Source organism: Callorhinus ursinus, unplaced genomic scaffold, assembly GCF_003265705.2.
Source record: "Callorhinus ursinus isolate GAN/ISIS: 27379988/994484 unplaced genomic scaffold, GSC_fseal_2.0 scaffold30, whole genome shotgun sequence".
NCBI classification, from domain to species: domain Eukaryota; kingdom Metazoa; phylum Chordata; class Mammalia; order Carnivora; family Otariidae; genus Callorhinus; species Callorhinus ursinus.
The window spans coordinates 4,728,786-4,754,803 of NW_027397092.1; the positions used below are offsets into that span (position 1 = coordinate 4,728,786).

General features: G+C 39.6%; 1 protein-coding gene across 3 annotated transcripts in view; it reads right to left on the reverse strand.

The window, feature by feature from the left end:
- Positions 1 to 26,018, reverse strand: part of DTWD2 (DTW domain containing 2) — a 188,258-nt gene that overhangs the window by 99,444 nt on the left and 62,796 nt on the right. Inside the window, exon 1 of one of the 3 annotated variants that reach the window (XM_073878557.1) lies at positions 15,442 to 15,848. The exons of 1 other annotated variant lie outside the window; for it this stretch is intronic. In XM_073878557.1, the coding sequence (XP_073734658.1) occupies positions 15,442 to 15,659 (218 nt within the window). In that variant the 5' untranslated portion in view covers positions 15,660 to 15,848. Of the gene's footprint in view, positions 1 to 15,441; positions 15,849 to 26,018 lie in introns of those variants that run through there. One more of the 3 variants, XM_025860902.2, reaches the window with a different exon arrangement.

The following is a 26,018-nucleotide window of genomic DNA, read 5'->3' on the forward strand; positions in this document are numbered from 1 at the left end:
ACTTCAAGTATATCTAACAATGATACTCTCGTATCTGCCAAGGTTGCTTTTATCATTACCTCGTTTTATAACTTCTTCTGGGAGTAGAGGAAGGCTAAGCTTAAAAAGAAAAAAAAAATCACTGTTAGAAGACAGAAAGCAACTCCATAAAGAGAATATCTTTAGATGAGACTTTCCAGAAAGCTGTGCCCCAGAAGGCATGTCTACAGCAGTGATTCCCAAAGTGGATTAAGTAAAATGAACCAATGGGTCATTACCACTTCTACTTTGAATTAAGCATTACTAATATTTATTATATGGAATAACACTCCCTTCTTGGGCTGGTATGTCATATGGTAATGTGTGAGGATATGTGATATCCTGATAGAAAAAGAGGCATTCCATAACATGGAGTGTTAACAATGGCACCCACAAAGAAACTATGTACCCTTGTAAAGAATCTGTTGAAGAAGTTCTAATTACACAATCACAAATGAGTAAGTTTATGGCAGAGCTGTTTCTGACCTATTCTTAGTTCAAATATTTCATCAGAGTTAAGAAATCAAATCTGATATGACAATAACATTTTTTTAATTAGGTTTTTCATTGTAATTCCACTATAGTTAACATACAGTGTTATCTTAATTTTAGGTGTACAAGAGAGTGATTCCACAATTCTACACATCACTCACTGTTCATTATGATAAACGTACTCTATAATCCCCTTCACCTATTTCACCCATTCCCCCACCCCTGCACTGCCCCGGTCTGGTAACCATCAGTTTGTTCTCTATAGCTAAGTCTGTTTCTTGGTTTGTCTCTCTTCTTTTTTCCCTTTGCTCATTTATTTTGTTTCTTAAATTCCACATGAGTGAAATTATAGGGTATTTGTCTTTCTCTGACTGACTTATTTCGCTTAGCATAATACTCTCTAGCTCCACCCATGTTGTTGCAAATGGCAAGATTTCATTCTTATTATGGCTGAGTAATATCCCATGTATCTTCCTTAACCATTCATCTATTGATGGACAGTTGGGCTGCTTCCATAACTTCGCTATTGCAGATAATACCACAATAAACACAGGTATCTCTTCAAATTAGTGTTTTTGTATTTGGGGGATAAATACCTAGTAGTACAATTACTGGATGGTAGGGTAGTACTATTTTTAACTTTCTGAGGAACCCTCATACTGAGGGCTGCACCAGTTTGCCTTCCCACCAACAGTGTAAGAGAGTTCTTTTTCTCCACATCCTCACCTATACATGTCGTTTCTGGTGTTTTTTATTTTAGTCATTCTCACAGATATGAGGTGATATAGCTTCATAATTTTGATTTTTATTTCCCTGATGATAAGTGATGTTGAGCATGTTTTCATGGGTCTGTTGGCCATTTGGAGGTCTTCTTTGGAGAAATGTCTGTTCGTGTCTTCTGCCTATTTTTTAATTGGATTATTTGTTTAGGTATTGAGTTGTATCAGTTCTTTATATATTTTAGATACTAACCCTGTAATCAGATATGTCATTTGCAAATATTTATTCCCCTTCAATAGGTTGCCTTTTAGTTTTGTTGACTGTTTCCTTCACTGTGCAAGAGCTTTTTATTTTGATGTAGTCCAAACAGTTTTTCCTTTTATTTCCCTTGCCTCAGGAGACATATCTAGACAAATACTGAATTAGCTAATGTCAGAGAAATTACTGCCTATGCTCTCCGGTAGGCTTTTTATGGTTTCAGGTGTCACATTTAGGTTTTTAACCCTTTTTGAGCTTATTTTTGTGTGTGGTATAAGAAAGCTGTCCAGTTTCATTCTTTTGCATGAAGCTGTCCAGTTTTCCCAACACCATTTGCTGAAGATACTCTTTTTTCTCAATATATATACTTCCTCCTTTGTTGAAGATTAATTGACCAAATAATTGATTTATTTCTAGGTTTTCTATTCTGTTCCATTAATCTATGTGTCTATTTCTGTGCCAGGGCCATACTGCTTTGATTACTACAGCCTTGTATTATAACCTGAAGTCTGGAATTGTGATACCTCCAATTTTTTTTTTTTTAAGATTGCTTTACCTATTCAGGGTCTTTTGTGGTCCATACAAATTTTAGAATTGTTTGTTCTAGTTCTGTGAAAAATGCTGTTGGTATTTTGATAGGGATTGCATTAAATCTGTACATTGCTTTGGGTAGTATAGACATTTTAACAAAATTTGTGCTTCAAATCCATGAGCATGGAATCCAGTTCTTTGTGTTGTCTTCAATTTCTTTCATCAGTGTTTGATACAGTTGTAAATGGGATTGTTTTAATTTCTCTTTTATTATTAGTGTATAGAAATGCAACATTTTTGTACATTGCTTTTGTATCATATGACTTTACTGAATTCATTTATTAGTTCTAGCAGTTTTTTTGGTGGAGTCTTTAGATATCATGTCATCTGCAAAGAGTGAAAGTTTTACTTTTTTTGGTGGAGTCTTTATAGTATCATGTCATCTGCAAAGAGTGAAAGTTTTACTTCTTCCTCACCAATGTGGATGCCTTTAATTTCTTTCTCTTATCTGATTGCTATGGCTTGGACTTCCAGTATTATGCTGAATTAACAGTTGTGAAAATGGACATCTTTGCCCTGTTCCTAACCTTACGGGAAAAGCTCTCAGTTTTTCCCCATTGACTATGTTAGCTGTGGGTTTTTCATATAAGGCCTTTGTTATGTTCAGTTATGTTCCTTCTAAACCTACTTTGTTGAGGGGTTTTATCATGAATGGATATTGTACTTTGTCACATGCTTTTTCTGCATTTAATGAGATGATCATATGGTTTTATCCTTTCTCTTATTGATGTACTATATTACACTGATTGATTTGCAAATATTGAACCACACTTGCATCCTGGAAATATTTCCCACTTGACTATACGTTCTTTTCAAAGAACCAGCTCCTGGTTTCATTAATCTGTTCTACTGTTTTTTTAGTTTACAACAGTAACTTTAAAAAACAGTATAAAGATTACTTGAACTGTGGATTCATATCTTACTGTCTCTAACAATGAACTTCACCATGTATTATGCCTCAAAATAATGAATAATGGCAGCATGATTCCATCACAGTAAGCAAAACATTTTTAAATGGTTTATTTCACGATTGCCTCTTCCTCTTTAAAATCTTTGTGTGTGTTATATGTTTTATGGGGTACATCATACATTAGTATATAATAAATACAAATAAACATAGATAAATATGTCTATCTGCTAGAATTTCATCCAAATTTTTTAACTCACTGTGATATGTAATCAAAATAATTGAGGAATCACTGGTCTAGAAATAAGCTTGTTCCAACTACAGAAACTATAATCAAGAAAATTTTTAGTAAATTTTATCACAATTAAAGAAGCTTCAAGAGAAGCCAAATGCCTGGACAACAAAGTCTTGTGTCCAGAGAAATGACTATATAGAACAGCTATATAAAACCCCTACAAAAACACAATGACAAAGTGACAGATCAACTAAGACAGAATCTTAAGTAATCATAAAGTAATCATCTATATTCAGTTATCCTATTATTTACTTTCTACTTTCTCCTCTTCTATAGAAATATAAAAATTTACAAAAAATAGCAAAACATCTTTCTTAGTAGCAAACTGAGTCACTCTTTCCTCTGCAAATTTTTATGTTATACTTTCATAATTTGTCTTAAATATTACTTAGGCATATTTGCTCTCACACTCAGTTCACTACAAATTTTAGAGGAAACAATCTCTCAATCATTTCCTATAACCCAAGCTATGCATTTATTGGAAACTGGATATTGAACATATAATGAATGAATGAACAATGAATATCCACATGATTTAGCAAAGTAAGCCTCAAAGTCTGTGTGTAACAGAATTCTGTTTCTTATCCACTAGCCAAGGAAAGGCAACTACATGAATGTCCATCCTGACAAGGAAGGAGTCAAACACTAAAGTGGTCCCAAGGGCCAGCTGTCCTCATTAGAGATATTTTACAAAGAATAGCATAGAATTAAGAGACCATGTTACTAGGAAACATTTTCAATTTGTTTATTCTTTCCTCTCCTTTCCCTATACGCAAACAATGAATCATGGAACATCACATCAAAAACTAATGATGTACTGTATGGTGATTAACATAACGTAGTAAAATTAAAAAGAAACTGTATTTAAAAATACAGATTTTTATACAGCTGATTCAATAAGGAAGTATTCCTCCTAATTTTATATAAATTTATACATAATTTTGTATAAATTCTCAAAAGAGACCTGAGAATTTTCTTTGATATAAAAGAAAATATAAGGTTTAATTTGATAATACTTAAATACTTAAGAGACTATAGTAATGCTATGGAATAAGCCACTGATTTTGATGTACCTAAAAAAGTGTTTGTCATCAATGTAACATTTATTTGTAGCTGGAAAATGAATACTTTTGAAAGCCCCAGGATTACAAAAATCTCCATCATGAGGCAATTTATTTACGGTGACCTACAGCACAACACATGTAAAATTATTTACTTGCCCTTAATCTCTGAATCTAGAAAAACTACTCTAACATGGAAAAAGTTAACAGCAAAACAGACCGATTTCATAAATAATAATAATGATATTTCATGGAGGAGGAAAAGAAAGAGGAAAAAGAGGGGAAGAAGAGGGAAAAGGGGGAAGGAGAAGGAAGAAAAAGAAAGAAAACAGAGGAAAAGGTAAAGAGGAGTAATTATTTTTTTAAGATTTATAATTTGAGGGGCGCCTGGGTGGCTCAGTTGTTGAGCGTTGGCTCGGGTCATGATCCCAGGGTCCTGGGATCAAGCCCCGCATCGGGCTCCCTGCTCGGCGGGAAGCCGGCTTCTCCCTCTCCCACTCCCCCTGCTTGTGTTCCCTCTCTCGCTGTGTCTCTGTCAAATAAATAAATAAAATCTTAAAAAAAAAAGATTTATAATATGAGAGAGGATGCATGCACGCACACATGCACGCATGACCAGGGGGAAGGACAGAGGGAGAGGGAGAATCTCAAACAGACTCCAAGCTGAGCACAGAGCACAACCCATGGCTCAGTCTCAGAAGTCTGAGATCAGGACCTGCGCTGAAATCAAGAGTTGAACTCTCAATTGACTGAGCCACCAGGCACCCCATAAGGAGAAAGAATTTATTGTTAATTGCACACTTTTAAGTTACAGGCACTATGCTGAATGCCTTCATTCAATCTCAAAACCCTGTCAAAGACAGGTAGTATTACTGTTCTAATTTACAGGTCGTGAAAGCAAGACTTAGAGAGGTCAAGTAGCTTTCTCGAAAAAAGAGAGTTGGGGCTTGAACCCAGTTCTAATTCCAAAATGCACACCATTTGTGGATCCCATATAAGCATTGAATGATCAATGAAAAGTTTTACCACATAATTCGACCTAGCTTTCCCAGTCCCAGAAGGCCTCGCACTAGCATTAAAACACTTGGTGATAAACAAATAAACCTAAGAGTCTGAAAGAGACGACCAAAAAGCAAAAGGTGAAAACCAAAACATTTTTTTAAATTCTCCAATACAAAATGTCTACAAGTAATGAAGGATATATGGTTAAAGACACAAGAAGCAAGAAAAGGCCAAGCCACAGGAAGCTACTAGGACCACAGAGAAAACATAAGTCAAAAGAACAAACAATTCAAACTTAGAAGACAGGCAATGGGTATTAAGGAGGGCACGTACTGAATGGAGCACTGGGTGTTATACACAAATAATGAATCATGGAACACTGCATCAAAAACTAATGATGTAATGTATGGTGATTAACATAGTAAAATTTTAAAAATGTAAAAAAAAGACAGTATTTGAGCTGGACCCTGAAACAGAGTAGCATCTCAGACAGCAGGCATAAGGAAAGAGCATTTAATACAAAGGGAATAACAGAACAAAAGCATAAAGCAGAACATAAAAAGCACCTGTTTTGGGGGACCAGATCCAGGAAGCTGGAGAAGAGGGTATGGGAAGGGCATAGTGGAGGAAGAGACGCACAAAGCTTTGGAAACCACATTGGAGCCTGGACTCCATTCTTTACCTGAAATACAAGCATGGAAAGTCTCCAGGAAAGGAATATCATCAGCACACCCAGATGTTAGAAATCTAATGACCTCTGATGAAAAGGAGTTGGAAAACAGTCTGGAAATTCCTCAGAAAGGCAAACAGAGAACTACCATATGACCCAGAAATTCCACTCCTAGGAATACACCCCCCAAAAATTAAAAACAGGAACTAGAACAGACACAGGCGTACCAATGTTCATAGCAGCACTACTCACAGGTGTCCATCAACAAGTGAATGGATAATAGATAAGCAAAGAAAATGAATAATGGATAAACAAAAGTGATATATACATACAATTCAGCCCTAAAGAGGAAAGAAATTCTGATATGCTACAACATGGATGGAATGTGAAAACATTATTCTAAGTGAAATGTTAGAAACAGAAGGATAAATACTGTATGTTTTATGAAGGATCTGGAATAAGCAAAGTCATAGAAATAGAGAGTGGAAGAGAAGTTACCAGGGGCTGGGCAGCGGGGGATGGGGGATGGCAAATGATTATTTTAATGGGTACAGAGTTAATGCCAAAGATGATGAAAAAGTCTGGTGTATAGATAGTAGTGATGGTTATACATTATGAATGTATTTCATGATGCTGCGTTACACAGTTAATAACTATTAAAATTTTAAATATTATGTTATGTATATATTAGCACAATTTAAAGAAAAATGAAAGAAAGAAAGGAAGGAGGGAAGGAGGGCAGGAAGCAAGGAAGGAAGGAAGGAGGGACGAACATGGAGCAGCCTGCCAAGTAACATGTATACATAGACAAACAGGTCAGATATTTCTCCCACAGGTTAATCCCTCTCAACCTTTGCAAAGTCCTGAGACTCACTCTTTATCTTCCCATTCTTTTTCCTGAGTAACTCTGGAAGACTTCTTCATTTCACTGCTGCCTTTTTCCCCACACTTCCCATGAGGCTTCCAGTAGAGAAAACCAAAAGACAAGCAAAAAACAAAAAACTCAGCAGGAGAAAACAAAATAAATTCCTATCAGTAATGTCTTCAAATTTGCTTTTCTGGGCGCCTGGGTGGCTCAGTTGGTTAAGCGACTGCCTTCGGCTCAGGTCATGATCCTGGAGTCCCGGGATCGAGTCCCGCATCGGGCTCCCTGCTCGGCGGGGAGTCTGCTTCTCCCTCTGACCCTCCCCCCGTCTCATGTGCTTTCTCTCTCATTCTCTCTGTCTCTCAAATAAATAAATAAAATCTTTAAAAAAAAAAAATTACCTTTCTGACTGAAAAATGAGGACTTACCAACAGAAATAAGAAGTTGACCTTAGCCAGGTAAAGGATTCAAGAAATAAAAGCTCAACCTTAAAAAAGACAGGAATTAAAAAGCCCTCATCCCAAAATAACTAACAATAGCCAAGGAAAAGGAAAAAGAAAAGAATCTATGGATTCGAAACCCACAAAGAAACATCTCACTGGAAGTATTTATTACATGTAGCAGGAAAACAAGAGTAGTCATACTGTTAACTTCAATACCATCCTCTATTATGTGGTGCAGTAACAGAGGTTTGAAAGCTAAAGCAGTCTGCCTCTTAGTAGTCCCCTCACCCTGAGAGTCTATAAAAAGGAGTAACTATTTAAATCACAAAGTTGTCTCTCATGTATTAAATAAAAATGCACACGTAAGAACACTTTGTAACCTGTGAGCCCTTTTTAAATAATACCAAATTTTAGACTAGACTATTTCTGAATATTTTCTCTCTCTATATAAGCATGAACAGAAAAATAAATTATTAATTTTGGGCAAATGTACTTTAAAAATTAATGTGCTTTGATGTTCTTTGAAGAAAACTTCTATCCATCAGAGGTTAATGACATAATTCTTATTTTTCTTGGGGAAAATAAATCAAACCTTTAGAAAGCTCTAATGTGCTTTTTAAAATTGGTCACTCCTCTTTGGAGAGACTTAATTAAGATTAAGAAAAAAAATTCCCTCTTGACATATATCATCTTTGCTCAACTTTGAACATAAGATTAGCCTGCACAGTAATTTGTAAATCAGTTAGTTTTCCACATATATTACAAATGAATGATTTCAAAGAATAAACATATTTTCTATACTAACAGGAAAGAACAAATTAACTTAATACTTCTCTCTTGGGAATATGATACTTTTGATAAGAACAAGGAATTAAATTTTCAAATTATCTAAGTTTTTACTCTAAAACTCATCATCAAGAATCTAGTTGATTTTAAATTTACCGAAGTAGTTTGTTTTCTAAACCTAAGGGTTGATACCAATTCAACACTCTTAATATATTCTAAACTAACTGCCTTGGGAATCACCATTTTTCACTTGTACCTACCATACTTGTAGGCTGACTTACCCTGCTGCTTAAGCAGACTAGCCATAATGGTGTACATGAGACCTAGAATCAAAAAGCAAATGCCTACAAGGGGCAGGAAGTTAATAAGAATGAATCAAGCAGGAATAGCTAGGAGCTATGGTACCCTAAACAGATCACACCCAACCCAACATCACCAATGCTCAGCTCAACCAACTACTGCTCCAGAAGGTGGTCCCTGAGCTGCTACATCTTCCTATTCTCACAAAAGCCAGAAATCTGCATTTTTATATAAAACATCTTGACTTTTAACTGTTAGAACTAATTAAAAAATGTAAAATACTAATTCAAAACAAAACATCTGTTGGCTGCCAATGTGTGGCTCTTGCATTCTTCTTAAACACCTGCAGTTTCCCTTCCTTCCCTCTGTCATGATTTTATCCCCACCATTTGTTTCTCCAGAAAACACAAACCTAAAGAAAAAGGAAAAGTTAAGACGTGGCACAAAGGAGCTAGATGTTGTTAAAAGGTATAAACCTGGAACACTTCAACTTTTCTAAGAGACTAGATCTTAAATCTTCTCACCAGAAAAAAAGATAGGATAGTTATGCGACCAAAGCTAATACTACCAGTGCTAATCATACAGCACTTTATAAACGTATCAAATCCACACACTGTATACCTTAAACTTACATAATGTTATATGTAAATTACATCTTTTTTTTCTTTTTTTTTTAAACTTTTTTTTTAAAGATTTTATTTATTTATTAGAGAGAGAGAATGAGAGATAGAGAGCACGAGAGGGAAGAGGGTCAGAGGGAGAAGCAGACTCCCCGCTGAGCAGGGAGCCCGATGTGGGACTCGACCCCGGGACTCCAGGATCATGACCCGAGCCGAAGGCAGTCGTTTAACCAACTGAGCCACCCAGGCGCCCTCTTTTTTTTTTAAGAAAAGGAGCTAGAGAATACTAAAGCTCGGGCATCTTGTTACTAAGCTTGAAGTAAACATACTTCCATTTTAAAAATATGAAAATCAGGGCACCTGGCCAACTCAGTCGGTACAGCATGAGACTCCTGATCTGAGGGGTGTGAGTTCAAGCCCCATGTTGCGTGTGGAGCCTACTTTAAAAATAGATAGATGATAGATAGATAGATAGATAGATAGGTAGACAGATAGATAGATAGATAGACAGACAGATAGACAATAGACAGATGATAGATAGAATGAAAATCAGAGCTACTCTTGCCACCTTGGTGGTTTGACATGAACTAGTAACTACATCTACTCTGCCAACAAAATCCTAAGGCATCTTCTGCACACATGGAGCCAGGTGGGCTGGAGCTGCAGACCCAACTCCGCTACTTGCTTGCTACCTCTACCTCCTCATCATTTATTTTTTGGTTTTAACGAAGCATAACTCACAGTGTTATACTGGTTTCAGGTGTACAACATAATGATCCAACAATGCTGTACACTACTCCATGCTCACTGTGATAAGTGTAGTCACCACCTGTCACTGTGCAACATTATTATATCATCAACTATATTTTCTATGCTGTACTTCTCAACCCTATGACTTATTTATTTTACAACTGGAAGTTTGTACCTCTTAGTCCCCCTTCACCTATTTCACCCCTTCCCCCCTCACCTCCCATCTGGCAACCCCAGTTTGTTCTCTGTATTTAAGAGTCTGGGGCTTTTTGTTTGTCTCTTCATCCACTTGTTCTGTTTCTTAGATTCCACATCTAAGTGACATCATATGGTATTTGTCTTTCTGTCTGATTTATTTCACTTGCCATTATAGCCTCTAGGGCCATGCATGTAGTTGCAAATGGCAAAATCTCACACTTTTTTTGGTCAAGTAATATTCTATTTTACATATATATAAAAACATATTACAACATTCCGCTATATACGTATATATATATATATATATATATGTAAACATATACACACACCACACATCCTCTATCCATTTATCTATAGATAGACCCTTAGATTATTTCCAAAACTTGGCAATTGTAAATAATGCTGCAATAGACACAGGGGTGCATATATATTTTCAAATTAGTGTTTTCATTTCCTTTGGGTAAAAATCAAGTAGTGGAATTAGTGGATCACATGGTGTTTCTATTATTAATTTTTTGAGGAACCTCCATACTGTTTTCCACAGTGCCTACACCAATTTACATTCCTACCAGCAGTGCACGAGGGTTCCTTGTCTCCACATCCTCACCAATACTTGCTATTTCTTGACTTTTTGATCCTAGCCCTTCTGAAGGGTATAAAGTAATGTCTCATTGTGGTTTTGACTTGTATTTCCCTGATGATGAGTGATGATGAGTGATCATCTTTTCATGTGTGCGTTGACCATTTGTATGTCTTCTGTGAAAAAATATCTATTTAGGTCCTCTGCCCATTTTAATCTAATTATTTGTTTTTTGGATGTTGCATCTCCTCATCATTTAATACCTAACGATACAGGGGCACCTGGCCAGCTCAGTCAGAGCTGTGACTCTTGATCTCAGGGTCATGAGTTCAAGTCCCACATGGGGTGCAGAGATTAGGCAAATAAATAAAAAACTTTAAAAAAATGTTTTTAAATAAAAAATAAAAGCTAACAATGTAACTCTAGAATTGTTGTTATGAGAAATAAATAAAATCTTGCATATAAAATACCTAGGCCTGGTAGGTAACCTGCACATGGTCAGCACGTAATTAAATGAGTGCTAAATATACTAGTGTGGTATATTATAAACCTTACAGTTTTGTACTTTGGGGAGAAGAAAGCATTGGAGAGAGAAAAAAATTCTGTCTCATGGCTTAGCTGTGTCAGTCTGTGTGCATGCCCTTTGCTGCTGTTTCCCTCCCTCAATTAAAAAACACCCTATGCTTTAATATTATTCCATTATCCTAAGGACCAATGATTTGCCACTGGTTTCTAACTCTCAGGTTTCTATCCTCAGGCTCATGGCAGTATCTGTAGAAGATATAAGAGTATAATTAAGACGCCTAGCATCTTTACTAGAATGAGGTTCCAACTCTTCCCAGTCAAGACTTTTACCACCAAATCACAAGTCTGCAACTTTTAATAAAATTGAATATAAATTATTACAGCTACAAGTCACCTAATGAAGTCACACTTGTGACAACGATCCAAATAAAAAAATATTCCAGTGCTTGGTTTGTTGGATGCAAGTACATTAGGCTGAATTCCTCTTAACCTCCTTAAAATAGCTTACATGGCCCTTCCCAACGCAACCACTACTAATCTCTCCAGCTCTCTCTCCTCTCCCTCCTTTCCACCGAGCTCTCCAAATATACTCTTCTCTATACACTGTACCTCTGTACATCCTGTCCCCTTCACAGGAACACACTCCTAATAAAATAAGTATCTAGCAATAATAAATCAGTTTGGGATCTTTTAAAAGAATATCCTGTTCATGTTTAAGAAATCTTGTATTTACAACTAGTAAGATTCTGCTCTGAAGTTAAACTGAGTTTGTACTGCCTGAATAAAACCAATTTTTGGAACTCCCTAGGCGATGACAATTATAATAATATGTTTAGAGAAATGAATACTGTTTTAAGTAAATGGCCAAATAATTATAACTTGTTGATCACTCAAATCTAAGAAAGCATTTTAGTTTTAAAAGCTATTATAAGCGTAAGTGTAGATAAGTTCACCCACGAAACTAGTAAAACCCCCAAAGCTTAATGAAATAAAATATAAAGACCCATCAATTAGCTTATATTTTACTAATAACACCTAAATACTCTCCATATTTCTAGAACTGTAATCTAACCAATTAAAATAAATAAAATGCATACTATGCCAAGGGGGAGAAGAGCTTTTAAAAGGTACAAAATTTCACTAGAAAATGCAAAGTGCAGAAATGTCAGAATGAATCATAATCCTAAAATACCAACTAAATGTAACTGAAAACAAGCTAAAATCCAAGTCATTTTTATTTTTTTAAAAGCAGATTAGGTTAGGGTATAAGGAGGGATAAAAGGCAGAGCAAAGAGAATTTTTAGGACAGTGAAAATCCTCCATATTATACTATAATAGTGGAGATACATATTATTATAAAGTAATCCAAAAGCAAAACAATTCCAAGAGTAAACCCTAACGTAAAACTATGGACACTAAGTTATGATGATGTTCATCCAATTTAGCAAATGTACTACTCTGGCAGGGGATGCTGATAATGGGGGAAGCAGGTGGGGACAGAGGATATATAGGAGGTCGCTTCTCCTTTCACTCAATTTTGCCGTGAATCTAAGACCTCTCTAAAAAATAAAGTCTATTAAGGGGCACCTGGGTGGCTCAGTCGCTAAGCGTCTGCCTTTAGCTCAGGTCATGATCCCAGGGTCCTGGGATCGAGCCCCGCATCGGGCTCCCTGCTCAGCAGGAGCCTGCTTCTCCCTTTCCCACTCCTCCTGCTTGGTTCCTGCTCTGTCTCTATCTTTGTCATGGACATAAATAAAATCTTTAAAAATAAATAAATAAATAAATAAAAATTAAAAATAAAGTCTATTAAGTGGAGGGGGGAGCAGATCAGAAAAACTACAAATTGTTGCTAAATGTAGGAGACTCGTTTGCTTTTTTAAAAAAGTGCATAGAGCATTTATAATTAGCAGGTCTGAATAAACTAAAAGCTACATGACAAAGCTAGCATGATAATTTAGCCTCGGATTTATATTTGAAATACTTTTCTATCAGTATCCTGTTGAGACCCCTTTGCAGCATTAAGTGTTATCTCCTAACACCTTTAGGGAACTTGATTAAAGATTTATTTATTTATTTATTTATTCATGAGAGACAGAGAGAGAGAGAGAGAGAGGCAGAGGGAGAAGCAGGCTCCCAAGGAGCAGGGAGCCCGATGCGGGACTCGATCCCAGGACCCTGGGATCATGACCTGAGCCGAAGGCAGATGCTCAACCATCTGAGCCACCCAGGCGCCCTAGGGAACTTGTTTAAATAAAATGTATTCACACACCCCTTCTGTTCATATATGCAGTCCCTTCTAGACACAAATTATTTATCCTCCTCAAAAGTCTATATTGATTGTCTACTCTCAATAGTACATTTAGGAGATATAAAAAGATCCTAACACTCTAGATACCTTCCTCTGAGATCTTACCAGCCAATCCTGGGAAAAGAACAAAATGTCCAAGGAAGGCTACTCCAAGTAGTCAAGTGGTAAACACACTAAACCAGTCTGTCCTTCTGTTTTCCTTCACAGAACGCTTTTCTCCAGACTGGATCCTTCTCATCTTTCAAATCTCAGGATAAATGCTACCCCCTCAGAAATCTTCCCTGACACCATCCTGCGATTTTCTGTCACAGTGTCCCATTCCTTTGCTTCACTGTTGGTTTGTTGTTTGTTTTCCATTCTGTAATTACATATTTGGTTGCTGGTTTATAATATGCAGCCAATAACAGACTGAACATGCCTATGCAGGGGCAAATTCCACTTTATTATCAAGAGTTTGCAAAGCATTCGATAAACACGGGTTAAATGAAAGCATAGGTCTGGGGCTGAGGACAAAGGGCTGGGCTAGAAGTACTGGGGTAGAGGTGATAATTTTACCCATGATAATTTACCCATTGCCACCTGTGGAAAAGGTGGGGGTTGTAAAGGGAAGAGAATCTAGAATCAAGAGCTGAGGAAGCCCAACATTCAGAGTTTGAGTCGAACCGGCAGAGGAGACTAAGACAAACAAGTCAGATAAACCACAGGGAAGCCAGAGACACACAGTGTTTCAAGAAGTCAGTATATTCCCTCCCCCTGCTTGTGTTCTCTCACTCTCTCCATCAAATAAATAAAATCTTTTAAAGGCGGGGTAGGGGTGCCTGGGTGGCTCAGGTGGTTGAGCATCTGCCTTCAGCTCAGGTCATGATCCCAGGGTCCTGGGATGGAGGCCCACCGTGGGCTCCCTGCTCGGCCGGGAGCCTGCTTCTCCCTCTGCCTCTCCACACTGCTTGTGCTCTCGCTCGCTCACTCTCTCTCTCTCTCAAATAAATAAATGAAATCTTTAAAAAATAATAAAAATAAATTTTAAAAAAAGAAGTCAGTATTCAAATGCAAAATGCTGCCAAGAGGTCTAGTAAAACGTGAACAGAAAAGGATCCGCTGGTTTTCATCTCAGGGAGGTTACTGGTGACTCTCGTGACAGCCCCTGTCAGAGGAGTGTAGGATGTGATGACAAACTGCCGAGCTCTTCCCAGGTGAGGAAGCAGAGGCGCTATCTAAGGGTTAAAACTGTGGAAGGCAACAGAAAATTAGGTGATAGATGGAGACCTTCAGGAACCGAGCAAAATGGTCCTGAACACCCACAAGGTCAAGAGAATCGTGTATCTAAACAGCGTGAGATGCAAACAGGCAGGGAAAGCAATCCTCACCATCCTGAAGTACACCAGCACAATGAGGTAATCCCGAAAGGTACTGCAACAACTGGGCATATTGTGAGCGTTCAGTGTTAGCTGTTGTTGCCTGTTTAATAAACTGTCTCTTCATCAGACTGTAAGCGCCCCAAGGAGGGCAGAGACAATGTGTTTCATCCATGCCTGCATTCCCATGACCTAGCACCATACAGATGCTTGGCACCATACAGATGCTCAATAAATACTTCCGAATGAATTCAGAATGCAAAAGGCCATCTTAACTATTGATTATCTCTGTTCTCTAATTATTTTTACTTTTTTTTTTTTTACTGTGAGATGACTATGTCACTTGAGCATAACAGTGTTCATCACTGTATTACCACATTACCCCTTACCTCCCCTATTAGACTCTTTAAAGTTTCTCAACAGCGAACTCATGTCCGCTCATCCCACGACACGCTCGGGATCTTGCAGGAAGTCGGGCTAAATACTCATGAACTTGGATAAACGGCTTCTTACCAAAGGGCTGTGACAGCAATTTCACAGTGATCCCCAAGGTCACCAGCGGACCCAAACGCTGCGACGCCAGAGGCAGCGCTCCCCCTAGGCGGAGCCGGAGCAGCCGCCTTCCCGGCAGGGGGCGCTGCAGCCCCCTCCGAAGGCCGCCGCCGGCCTCAGTCCCCGCCCCCCGTTCCGCGGTCACCTGCAGCGGCTGCACTCGGGCCTCCGCTCGGCGGGCTCCACCGGCAGCTCCCACAGCGCGTCCGCACAGGCGCCGTCCGCCTCCGCGCCCAGGGAAGCCTCCGCCGGCGCTGTGTCGCCCTCCTGCCGCTCCTCGTCGTTAGGAGTCTGAGACCTCGAGGGCCCAGACGACCGCGCGACGGGGTCCCCGGGTGTTCGCGCCTCTTTCTGCGGCTCCATGGCAGGCGCTCAGGTCTCGCTGTCACATTGAGTCCTCGCTGCCGCCGGGGGGCGCCACACGCTGGAGAAACCGCCTCGCGCCGCACGGCGTCACGCACGCATGCCACGTACGGGGGGCGGGTCCCCGAAGCCCAGGCTCGAGGTCCCGCCCCGCAGCGGAATCGGCACGAGCCTATTGGTCGGTGCTCAGTGGGCTGTTAGACCTAGAACCAAGAAGGAAAGTGTGGCTTGTCCTGGGGAGCGGGTGGGACTAGGTAAACCTCTCTGGGACCGGAAAAAAAGGAAAACTCCCAGCAGACACCTCAGGGAGCAAAACCCGAATGTGCCTTCCTTAATGTCTCCCCGTTAAAAGTGAAAATTAAATGGAATTCTGCATTTTCCACCTTAGGATGGCACCCTGAGATTTAAACTGGTTGCGTGCATACCGCAGGTGCAGCGCCGGTGTGCTTGATGGTTAAAGGCCAGCAAAGGAGAGGTTTGTACGTACTGACAGCTGGATTCGCGGCTGGTCAGTATTTCATATAGATTCTTCCCTAGAAAGGCAGGGAGCTGTGTCCTGTGTCTTCTACATCTTGGTATTCTTCCTCGGCATCAAGCGTAATTTTACACTAGACACCAAATGTTTCTTAAATAAGGTTTTTAGGTTTTCTGAGGCCCCTAAGATCAGGAAGCAATCAGAGGACTGAGATTTTGTGGATGAGGGGGGAAAAAAAGGCATCCAAAGATAACTTTTTTAAAAAAAAAAAGGAAGAAAAAAGATAACTACTTAAAAAAAAAAAAAAGAAAAGAAAGAAAGATAACTACTTTGCCCAAGTATTTACAGCTCCTGGATAACAGCAATGTAGCCTGCAGTGTTTTGAAAAGCCAAAATGAAGTCCACCTTAGAATGAAAGCAGAAATAGTACCTGCCCAAAATGGGCGCTGATGCTTTTCATTTATTAATACTCTATGTTACTTCTACCAGTGTTCAGCATTTAAACAAAAAAATTAAACTTAGTTTTCATCAGTTATCTTAAGTTTTGCAATCATAATTATTTGATTCCAGAGCCATGAAGGATTAAATAGAAAACAAAGCAGATTCAACACTAACAGTAATAGAGCAGTATTGTATTTCTTAAAGTGCTTATTTCAATATTAGGTTTTCAGTCATCTTAAAACCAAGCTGATGAATAGAATACAGGGCTATTGTTTATAATTATTTTGCATTCTTTTCTGCTGGAAACAGCACCAGTCATTTCTTTTGGAGTACTCTAAGAAAGAGATAGAAAAAAGCTGAAAGACCCACCTGGTGATGGATGGAGGATGGGAGAAAAAACTGACACATAGGTCAGCTGAAATTGGGAAATAATGAAAACCCAGAGACTGTAGAAAGAGAGATGAATCAGAAAATAAAGAAATATTGGCTGCAGATTTAGGATGGAGAACTAATTCTTTAACTGCCAAAACTAAATTCTCATGTGACAACCGTTAGACACTTTTCTCTAGTTTCAAGACATGAAATGTTCTCTTATGTCATTTAAAGTTCCTTCCAACTGTGAGGTATGTGAGGGCAAATCAGTCCTGACAGCCTACTTATATTTGGCTCTCCCTTTAACCCCCCCAATCAGATTATTGGCTGTACAATTCCAAGTGTCCAAAATGCAATCATTTATCTCTTCTACTACTACTGCCTTGGTTCAAGCCCCCATCCTCTCTTGCATAGGATATTGCCATAGACACATAAGTGGTCTCTTGCTCTATCCTTGCTTCTCTAATAAATCCTTTCTCCCAGACGTTGACCATAATCAAAGAAAACTCCCATGTAGCAGGGATGCAGCCAGAGTTGGGCGAAGAGAGTCATCCGTCCTCTGGAAAGCAAGAAATTCACCCAATATCCAGGTTTGTTAACTCTGACCTTGAGAAGCCCAAAGAGATGTATCACCTACCCAGCAGCTGCTACTTTATGTGAGGTCACCATCCTGGGGTAGACTCAGGTCAGAATAGACGTCAAGGATCCAACATCTGAGAAATGTCAAGATATCAAGAAGGGGAGCAGAAGCTCCTTTAGGGTACACTACTGATTTATGAGTGCAAGAATGTTGCAAGATAATCTATTTTTATGTTAATTTATATATTGTTTATCTCCCAACTCCTAGAAGGTAACCTTGTTTGCCTCAGGAGAGTGTGTGTGGTAAAAACTCACTAGAGACATCACATTATCAGCCTGGGGGGTGAGGGGTGGGGGGGTTGTTAGGGCTGGTAAGTGCCCTAGGGTAAAAGCAAAAACTGCTACAGGAAAAATTTCTCCTAAGTGGGAGGGGGACAGAGGGCAACCAAAGTCCTACCCCAACTCCCACACGGCTCCCAGGAGATGAGGCAACATCCAGATAGGAGGAATGAGGGAATGACTTCATGCATGCCTAGAGGGAATGAACAGTTTCCAGCCTCATAAAGATCCTGCGGCAACCACCAGAATACTTGGGGCCAAGAAGACAGGAACAGTGGCGTCTCAGTGGTAGCAAATGAGAAAAGTTTCAGGGGACTTCCTGAGGTTTCAACACACGGTAAGATCCTTGAGACCTTAAATGTCACTGATAAGGGAAAGAACCTCAGTAATGTCTAGGTCTGGGATTGAATACCCTGCCAGGGCAGCAGAATGAAGATCCAACTTTGGACAAACTTGGATTTAAGTGAAATAAAGATAGGGTGCCTGGGTGGCCCAGCCAGGTGAGCGTCCAACTCTTGATTTTGGTTCAGGGTCATCATCTCAGGGTCTTGGGGTTGAGCCCTGCTACAGGCTCTGGGCTGAACATGGAGCCTGCTTAGGATTCTCTCTCCCTCCCTCTCTGTGCCCCTCTGCTTCTCCCCACTCCTGCACACTTATTCTCTAAATAAATAAGTAAATGAATGAATGAGATAAAGCTGCATTTCCTGCTGTATTCGCTTTCTATTGATGCTGTAACAGATTACCATAAATTTTGTGGCTTATAACAATACACATTTATTATCTTACACATCTGTATGTTAGAAATCTGATAGAGATATCATAGGGCTAAAATCTATATGGTGGAAGGCTGCATATCCTTTGGAGGCTCTAAAGGAGAATCCCTTTCCTTGCTCATCATTCAGGTTATTGGCAGGCTTCCGTTCCTTGTGGTTGTCATTTTCTTCCTGGCTATCCGCTGAGGGCTCCTCCCAGGTTCTTAAGGTCACCCACATTCTTTGACTTGTAGGAGAGGCAAAAGGTTACCTTTACTAAATGTCTTAGGTTTAGAGAATGAAATCAATCAACCTAAGACAGACCAACAGGAGAAAAGCATACAAATTTATTTAAAAGAAGATTTTCATGACCAGACAACCTTCATAAGGGATGAGTACCCAAAGAAGTTGTGAAACCAACTTGCTTCTACATTAGGTTGAACAAAGAGAGGCAACTGTGGAAAAGTGACTCAACTAGGTGGGCAGGCTGAAGCAAGATCAGAATTATTTTAACAAGAATAGTTTGTATAGACTTCCCTTGATCTTAATTTCCCGTCCTTGATGATTAGAATGTATTTACCTTCTGGAATAGAGAGGTCATCTTTCATATAGGAATGAATATCTCCTTTTAAGAAAAAGAAGAAAGATCAGTGTATTTCTTGTATTTGCCGTCTTTCAAGTGCCTTTCACTCAAAATAGTCAAAATGACAAAGTGCCATGTGTTTGGGGCGGCATGTTCTGAACTTCTGAGCCAGTAATGGCAGGTTGAGTCCCTGCTACGATTCGAATCTCCCCAGCCCCTTCTTCCATAGTGTTAAAAAGAAAACCACAGGCCCAAAATGGTGTCACTTAGGCCAAGTCACCAAACTGGGGCTTCATGCCTAACAGTATTAGGTGACTGTTAGGGCCTTCCCCAGAAATGTATTCTTACCTGGTCAGTCAGGAATTTTCTGATCAGAACCAATGAAGTCATCTGTCACATGGACCCTCTCTATCCCCCAATCCACATAAAAGGACCCATTTGTCCCCAAATGAAGATGACCTCACCTAAAATCATCCTTTTTTCTGTTTATGACTTCCTTGCTTCCTTGTCCTGGCTTTTAAAACCTTTCCTTCTCTTCAGCTCTTTGGAGTTCCCATCTACTCACAGGATAGGGGTGCTGCATGATTCATGAATCGATTAATAAAGCCAATTATATCTTCAAATTGACTTGTTTAACAGATTGGGTGGCAGCATTGGGATCTGAAACGAACTTCTAACAGCATTCAGGGAAACGAGAAACAGGCATGGGGCCTGTGACCCTTTCTGAGTTCACTGTCTTTCTCGCCATTTCTAAGGGCCCTTGGTGAGTCCCTCTTGGTTGGAGTTTCACTCTGCATTCAAGCTCCTGATCAGCTTTCCATTCCACTTAATGGGTCAGTCTAGACTGATGGGAGGTTCCAACAGAACACCAGTCCCTCCGCCCTGGTTCATTCTGCAGTTCCACATGGGAGTCCCTTCCCGCATTCTAATCTGCTGTTCCTATTTACTGGAGTTTGCTGGCTTTGTCCTTTCCCCAATTCCAGTCTGCAGTCTCCCCCAGTGGAGTCTGCTGGTGTTGTCCATGCTGGGAATTGCTTGTGGTGTCCTCAGGGGCTTCCACTGCACAGTCCGAGTAACCCAAACCCCAGTCTTCGTTTCTGTCCTCCGATTCCACATTGGGAACTGCTGGTGGGCAGGTACAGTATCCCACTGGTTTTGAAATCAGCCCACAGTCTCCATTCTTTGAGGTCTGCTGGTTCATCCTTCCCCCAGTCCCTAGTTCCTTGGTTATGTCGCCAGCTGGACCCCAAGTCCTCTCCTTTACTGCCCACCTGCTTGCACTCAAGGACCTTTGTCCCACATTCTTCCTTAAGCTCTTCTTTCCAGCTTATCCCTTAACTCAGGCAAATGGAAAGCAAAACCACCCTGCCAGCAGTAGCAACTGCCCCAACAAGATCTCCAGCCAGCCCAGGCCACTCAGACCAGTTTGAGCCAAACCCCTGACTCCCGCCTGCACAGGTGTCCACCTGTGATCTCTAGATTGACCTACCTTTATCTCCTTATAAATCCCCACCCAAGGAGGAGGACATCTGCATAACATACAATGAGTGTATAGGCGTGTTTCCTTAAGGCACATGTGTGACCTTATGCCCACCTCTGCACAGGATGACCAGGCTTCCCCATCTAAATATTCATCCTAACCCCAGATAAAAGGAATCCACCCACCCTTGCTCAGGGAGTCATAGCTTTGGAAATTATTCCCTGTGATCTCCTTATCTGCCGCAAAAAAAAAATTTCCTTTCTGTGACAGTTCAACTTGGAGCAGTTTCTGACTCCCCGAGCAGTGAACTCATGTTGGTTGGGTAACTGTTAACTCCTGGTGTCCACAGCTCCATTTCCTAGGTACTTGTCAGTATCTGTTAATGTGCCCATGAGGTAAAGGCTTAGCTGAAAGAAAAATAATAAATGATAATAGAATGGGATCCTTAAAATCCAAAGAATTAAGCACTCCTCTTTCCAGCACACCTGCTTATTTTACATCTAAGAACCATGGTCCCAGAAACCATAAAAATCTACAAGCTTGTCTTATATCCTAAAGAATTTGGTTTGGTAACCATAAAGTTGGGTGGCCCCAAAAAAGGTTGGGCAAAAATGTGAGTTGCACCCTATTTGCAGCTAGATTTGGCTAGAAAGACATGTGGGTTAACTCCACTTGCACCTAGGGTCCTACCAAACTGCTTTCAGCCTTCCAGGGAATTACAGCCTAGAAATATGATGGCCTCTAGGGGGAATGTTCCAATTAGATATCATCATTTAAGAAGTGCACCTGAGGGGCACCTGGGTGGCTGAGTCCTTAAGTGTCTGCCTTCGGCTCAGGTCATGATCCCAGGGTTCTGGGATCGAGCCACGCATCGGCTCCCTGTGCTTCTCCCTCTCCCACTCCCCCTGCTTGTTCCTTCTCTTGCTGTGTCCTTCTCTGTCAAATAAATAAATAAAATCTTAAAAAAATAAAAAGAAGAAGAAGTGCACCTGAAAGCAAGGATTCCCAAATTAAACAGAATGTGATACCTCTTTCCATTGCCAAGTGGAAGCCTCCAAAAGATTTCAAAGTACCAAAATAGTTTCATTGAAGATTCATTGCAAAAGGCTAATGAAAAAGTGAAGATGTAAGAGGTACCTACAACAAGACTGTAAGACTGGGTAACTCCTACTACGCCCCTCTTTCTTCAAGTACTCATCCTACTAATTCTCTGTCTGAATTGTTTTTCCATTCTGAAAGGACTACACAACCATAATCAAAAGTCTACCAAGTTAATGGCCTTGCAGATACCCCCATATCTACCTTCACAGGAGGGCCCCCATACAGGCCCTTCCCAGAGTTTATGAAACTGAGGGACATTCTGGTAAATGTCCATGTTATTCCCTTAAACAACCAAAGGGAAACTCTGGTAGATACCAGAGCCTACACAGGGGATCCTGGAAAAAAATGGCAGAACGCTGCAAAGGGTGAAAATTCTTACCAGAATCAGTTCCTCTGAATCTCTGTCTATAGTATCCAGTCTAAAGAGGAAAAGAAAATTTCAAGTTGTCTCTCTTCCCCTCCAAATTCAGACCCATTGGTTATTGATCTTTTCTCTCCCAGGGATAGCAGTTGTTTTATTTTACATGAAAGGGCTTGGCTTTTTGCCTGCCTAGGACATGCAGGTTATTGGTTCAATCTTCTGGCCATCTTTGGAAGTGACTCTGAATCTTGGGAAGTTAGTATCCTTTGCATCCTCTTTGGGGACCGCTCTTATATCCAAGAGGAGTTACTCAGTACTGCCAGAAATATTTAAAATTACAATGTTGTACCCAGAGGAAAGGAAGCAAATTGAAGATGATGTACTTGGAGAGGTGGATCAACCTATGTTATTTAAATTACAACCCAATTTTTTGAAGAATTGAGAGTAACTGTCCTTCTCTTACAAATCTTTTGCAAGGCAAAAATCAGCTCTAGAGTCAATTCAAAATTAAACTATTCCTTTTTCCAGTTGCAAAACATCTGTTATCTCAAAAGGCTTTTAAATTATCAGCCTTAGGAAAGCAAAGTCCTTCTTGGAGGAAGTTGCCTTCTTTCTCTGTCCCTTGAAGTTATAAATCTTGTCATATCTTTGAAATAGAAACATAGCACCCAACTGCCTAAGACAGAAGTGGGGAAAAGGGAAAAAAGGCCTTTTTTAAATAAAAACTACCAAAAGGGCTCTTGTGCCCAAACTCTAGCACAACCTCGTCAAGATTAATTGCAGGGACAAATACAAATCTTAAAAATCTTCTCCACACATATTAAATAGAAAAAGTCTTAGACATCTAGACAAGTAAACTTAACTTATTCCATCTGCCAGAGAAAGTCATTTGGGACCAACTTCTTTTATAACTAGTGAGTTTTGTACCTATTTTATGTCATGGCTTTAAATTTAAAGCCAAAGCCGTAAGGTCACTGTTTGCGTCTGTATGTTCATATGTGTCTATATATGTGTGGTAATGTCACTGAACCAACGTGAGTTCACTCGTTGGTGAGTCAGAAACTGCTCCAGGTTGAATTGTCTCACAGAGAAAATTTATTTGCAACAAATAAGAAGATCATGGGGAATAGCTTTCAAAGCCATGACTCCCTGAGCAAGGGTGGATGGATTCCTTTTGTTTGGTGTCAGGATGAATATTTAGATGAGGAAGCCTGGTCATCCTGTGCAGAGGTGGGCATAAGGTCACGCATGTGCCTTAAGGAAACATGCCTATACACCCGTTGTATGTTATGCAGATGAGGCGTGTCCTCCTGGGGCGGAGGTCTAGTACTAAATGAGGTAAAGGTAGTCATCCTCATTCTAGAGGTCACTCTCTGGTCCATCTGTGCAAGTAGAAGTCGGAAGTTGAGATCACACTGGTCTGGGTGGCCTGGGCCAGCGGGCGGTCTTGTCAGGGCAGGTGCTGTTGCTGGAAGGGTGGTTTTGCTTTCCTTTTACCCTGAGTTAAGGGATAAGCTGGAAAGAAGAGCCTAAGAATGTGGGACAGAGGTCAGTGAGTACAATCAGGTGGGCAGTAAAGGTCAGGTCTTCAGGTCCAGCTGATGACAGTAGATGTGTAAAATTTTTTACCTCTGGATGGTATTGCTAAAATTAACTTGTAAAAGAATTACGTTTAATTGGTTAATTGGTTTAAACAAGTAGTTATATAAGTTAGTATTCATCAGAATTATCAGAAATATAATAGAAATTAACCCAAATGTGTTTCAAGTTCATGTGATCTGGAAAAATATTCTATATGAAAGCTCATTTAAGGTTGATGGTTTAATGAAAAGAGACGCGTCTTTAAAGTTTTCAGCATTAAATGTAAAGCTTTTATTCCTCCTGAGTTTGCTAGCTAAATAAGCTCATTTAAAGTCCTAAAAGATCCTTTAACCACAAAAATAATAACTTGGGATAATGGCTGATTTTGTCTCATGTTTAATATAATTTTTACAGGTAATCTAAAAATGATTGTTAAGAACAAGTGAATTAAATAGATGTAAGCAAGATCTAAGTTTATAAATGAAGTTTTTAGTAATATTTATGTCTACTTAAATAGTTTCCCCAAATCTTTTTGGTAACCTAAAACATTAGAGTTTGGCTAAGTTAAATTAAATTATGGATAGTCACTGTTACCCAGAACTGGGTTCCCCTCTCTGAGCCAAAAGATACAACCAAACCGAAGAATAGGAAAAGGAACGGTTGTACCTGAAACAAGTAAAGGAGACCACTAGGGATATTTCCCAACGTAATGTCTCCTGAAACAACAAAACTGGGGAACTTTTAAGGTAACTGGGTGTATACATATTCATGGAGGGGCTTGAGCAATGGGGGAATTTAGCATAAAATTGGGGCAAAAGTCATCTTTTTTAAAAGATTTTATTTATTTATTTGAGAGTGAAAGCAAGAGAGATCACAGAGGGAGAGGGAGAAACAGGCTCCCTGCTGAGCAGAAAGCCCAATGTGGGGATCGATCCCAGGGCTCTGGGATCATGACCTGAGCCAAATGCAATCGCTTAACCGACTGAGCCACCCAGGCGCCCCAGGGCAAAAGTCATCTTAAGGTAACAGAGCCTGATCAAAATCACCAGGGCCCACAAAGGTCAGCACCATCAATTCTCTGCCTTTAGTTGGGCCAGTATCTGGGTGCTCAAAGGAGTTTAAATCCTGCAAAGATAACTCAGGAATGTGCTTCAGGGAGATCTTTACTTCTGAATGAGCAATTGGGAGTTTTACCACTGATTTATTGTTCCTGATATGATTAGGCTATCTATGATTAGGCTATCTCAGGCCTAATAGTGGCTGTTTGTTCTTACGTTCTTTTGTTCCCTTAGGATTATTTCAGACTGCTGAGGTCTATTCTTTTGCAATTTCTATATATCCCAGGAAGTTCTGTAAGAAATACACTTTGGGCCAGTAGTGCTGGTCAGACCCAGACCACAAGATGGCAGGGAGCCTAAAATGACTCTTCTGATGTCAAGGAAGCTATGTCTTATCTTTCTTTTTCCAGGGACCCCTAACTCTTTGTGCTTACAATTAAATTTCTAGATATTTCCAAATAAGATAAAATACTGAAACATTAAATACTAAGCATAGGTTTATCTACTTTTGGCTTCTTATTAGAGAAACTGAAAGATATTTGGTTGCTACGTGAGAAAATAGAAAAAGGCATATCCTGGAGGGATGGGGTAACTGAGTGATGGACATTAAGGAAGGCACGTGATGTAATGAGCACTGGGTATCATTCATATAAGACTGATGAATCACTGAACTCTACCTCTGAAACTAATAACACACCATATGTTAATTAATTGAATTTAAATGAAAAAAAAGAAAAGAAAAAGGCATATCCTCTAGAAATTATGAAATATATTCATAAATTTGCACATCTAAAGAATGCTGGTATAACAGACAATTCACAATTACTACTTAGTTTTCAGAAGACATTATGGTTTCTGAGGACTAAAAAAAAATTCTAAAATATGTAATTAAAGCCACTCAGGTTTATAGAAAAGGAATCTTTGGAAAGGAATTTTAATATGTGAGAACTGGTAAGACGGAGAGGTTTGAATGATACATATGGTAATGGATCAGAATTGGAGACATCAGTATAAATTCATGTTTAGGTTAAGATGGATACAGATGGTTGATACAGAGAAATATCTGTAGATACGTATATGCACAGTAGAACGCATATATTTCCTTGTTCTGTCAGCTGACTGGGCTCAGGAGCAACAACATCCCCATGGCAATAAACACACCTATATCCACATCTTGCTTTCAAATGCTATTCAGTAATTAAAGGAACCAGGGATCCTTGGAGAAAGGGACAATTCC